Source organism: Nerophis ophidion, linkage group LG15, assembly GCF_033978795.1.
Source record: "Nerophis ophidion isolate RoL-2023_Sa linkage group LG15, RoL_Noph_v1.0, whole genome shotgun sequence".
In the NCBI taxonomy this organism is placed as follows: domain Eukaryota; kingdom Metazoa; phylum Chordata; class Actinopteri; order Syngnathiformes; family Syngnathidae; genus Nerophis; species Nerophis ophidion.
The window spans coordinates 7,562,522-7,565,021 of record NC_084625.1 but is presented as its reverse complement, the minus strand read 5'-3'; the positions used below and the strand labels follow the sequence as shown (position 1 = coordinate 7,565,021).

Below are 2,500 nucleotides of genomic sequence, written 5' to 3'. Positions count from 1 at the left end.
TACATTCATACATACATACATTCATACATATACACACCCACATATATGCATACATATATATATTCATATACATACATTCATACATATGTATGTATACATGTCTATATATATACATGCATATACACACCCACATATATACATACATATATACATACACACACGTGTGTGTGTATATATGTGTATATATACATACATACATACATATATATGTATGTATATATGTCTATATATATATATATATACATTTACATTCATACATATACATACATACATACATTCATACATATATATATATATATATACATACATACATACATACATACATACATGTGTATATAGATATGTATATTTATGTATATATACATACATACATATGTATGTATATTTGTCCATATATATATATATATACATTCATACATTCATACATATACACACCCACATATATACATACATATATACATATATATACATATACATACATTCATACATATGTATGTATATGTGTCTATATATATACATACATACATACATATATATATATATATAGATATATATAAATATATATACATATACACACCCACATATATACATACATATATACATACACACACGTGTGTGTGTATATATGTGTATATATACATACATACATATGTATGTATATATGTCTATATATATATATACATTCAAACATATACATATACACATCCACATATATACATACATATGTATGTATATATGTCTATATATATACATATACATACATACATTGTGTATGTGTATGTACATATATATTTGATTAAAAATATATATATTATTATTAATTTTTTTTTCATGGCAGTCACACAAAATATGCAATATTTTCCCCAAAAAAGTTATCCAGAAAGGAATATATAATGTGCAGTACTTGGAGCCTCAACTAGGTCAATAATTCATAACAACTTTGATTTTGATTCATTATTATTTTTTGTGAAAAAAAAAAAAAAACACCCAGCAGGGCAGCTTTCTGTTATTCGAGTCAACGTTGCAACTTGTTCTCATGACTTTTCACCTGTTTGCTCTTTTATTTGCATTTTTTTGCTTTTTTGATAGCTGCGGGTGGCAAATGGCCCCCGCACCTTGCTTTTGACACCTCTGCTCTTGTGGGAGCTCATTTGCCTTCTCTGATCTTATGTGGTGTTGCAGGTAAAGGTGAGGACACCTACCCCGACTTGCTGGCCATGTTCATTGCCCTGCTGGTCACGGTGATCGTGTGTCTGGGCGTGCGCAACTCGGTGGGCTTGAACAACGTCCTGAACGTGGTCAACATGGCGGTCTGGGCCTTCATCGTCATGGCCGGTCTCTTTTTCCTGTCCGCCAACAACTGGGAGGGCGGCAAGTTTCTGCCCTACGGCTGGTCGGGGGTGAGTTGTTGCTACCCTCCTCACACATTTGGTGCTTTTTTTATAAAAACTGACTGATAGGTTGATTGGCAACACTAAATTGGCCCTAGTGTGTGAATGTGAGTGTGAGTGTTGTCTGTCTCTCTGTGTTGGCCCTGCGATGAGGTGGCGACTTGTCCAGGGTGTACCCCGCCTTCCGCCCGATTGTAGCTGAGATAGGCGCTAGCGCCCCCCGCGACCCCAAAAGGGAATAAGCGGTAGAAAATGGATGGATGGATGAATTCTAACTGTGCTACTGGGTACCCCTTCAAGTAAAATCCAACATAACATGCTAACATTAGCATGCTAACTTTTTTTTTTAGATAATTTTGCTACTGTTTACCTCAGAGTCTTATAACTTGGTACTGTACTTGACATATGCTAACAGTTAGTATGTTAGCATGCTAACATTAGCATGGTGACTTTTTTTTTAAGCCAATGTCACCGTACACCTCAGAGCCATATAATTTGGTACGCTACACTTACTGTTAGCATGCTAATGTTAGCATGTGAACGTGTTGATGTTAACATGTCAACATTGTTGACATTAGCCTGCTAATGGTTTTATAATTTTGCAACTGTTTACCTCAGAGTCATATAACTTGGTGCTGTACTTTACACATGCTAACTGTTGGTACGCTAGTACGCTAACTCTTTTTAGCTAATTTTGCAGCCGTGCACCTCAGAGTCATATAACTTGGTACTTGACACTTGCTAACTGTTAGCATGCTAATGTTAGCATGTTAACATGCTTACAATAACATGCTAACTTTTTTTGATGATCACGCAACCGTGATTATCAAGTCATATAACTTGGTACTGTACTTGACATATGCTAACTGTTAGAATGCTAGCATGCTAAAATTAACATGCAAACTTTTTGGGTAAATTTTGCCGACGTACACCTCAGGGTCAAATAACTTGGTATGCGAAATTTGCTAACAGTTAGCATGCTAACATTTGCGTACAACCTTTTTTTTGATAATTATGCAACTGTTTACCTCAGAGTCAGATAAACTGGGATTGACATATGCTAACATAAGATGTTTACAATAACATGGGAACTTTAGATAATTTTTTCC

General features: G+C 34.7%; 1 protein-coding gene across 1 annotated transcript in view; it reads left to right on the top strand.

The window, feature by feature from the left end:
- LOC133569187 (solute carrier family 7 member 14-like) overlaps positions 1–2,500 on the top strand; it is a 9,692-nt gene that overhangs the window by 4,480 nt on the left and 2,712 nt on the right. Inside the window, exon 4 of the mRNA XM_061921393.1 lies at positions 1,183–1,400. Coding sequence (XP_061777377.1) covers positions 1,183–1,400 — 218 coding nt within the window. The remainder of the gene's footprint in view (positions 1–1,182; positions 1,401–2,500) is intronic.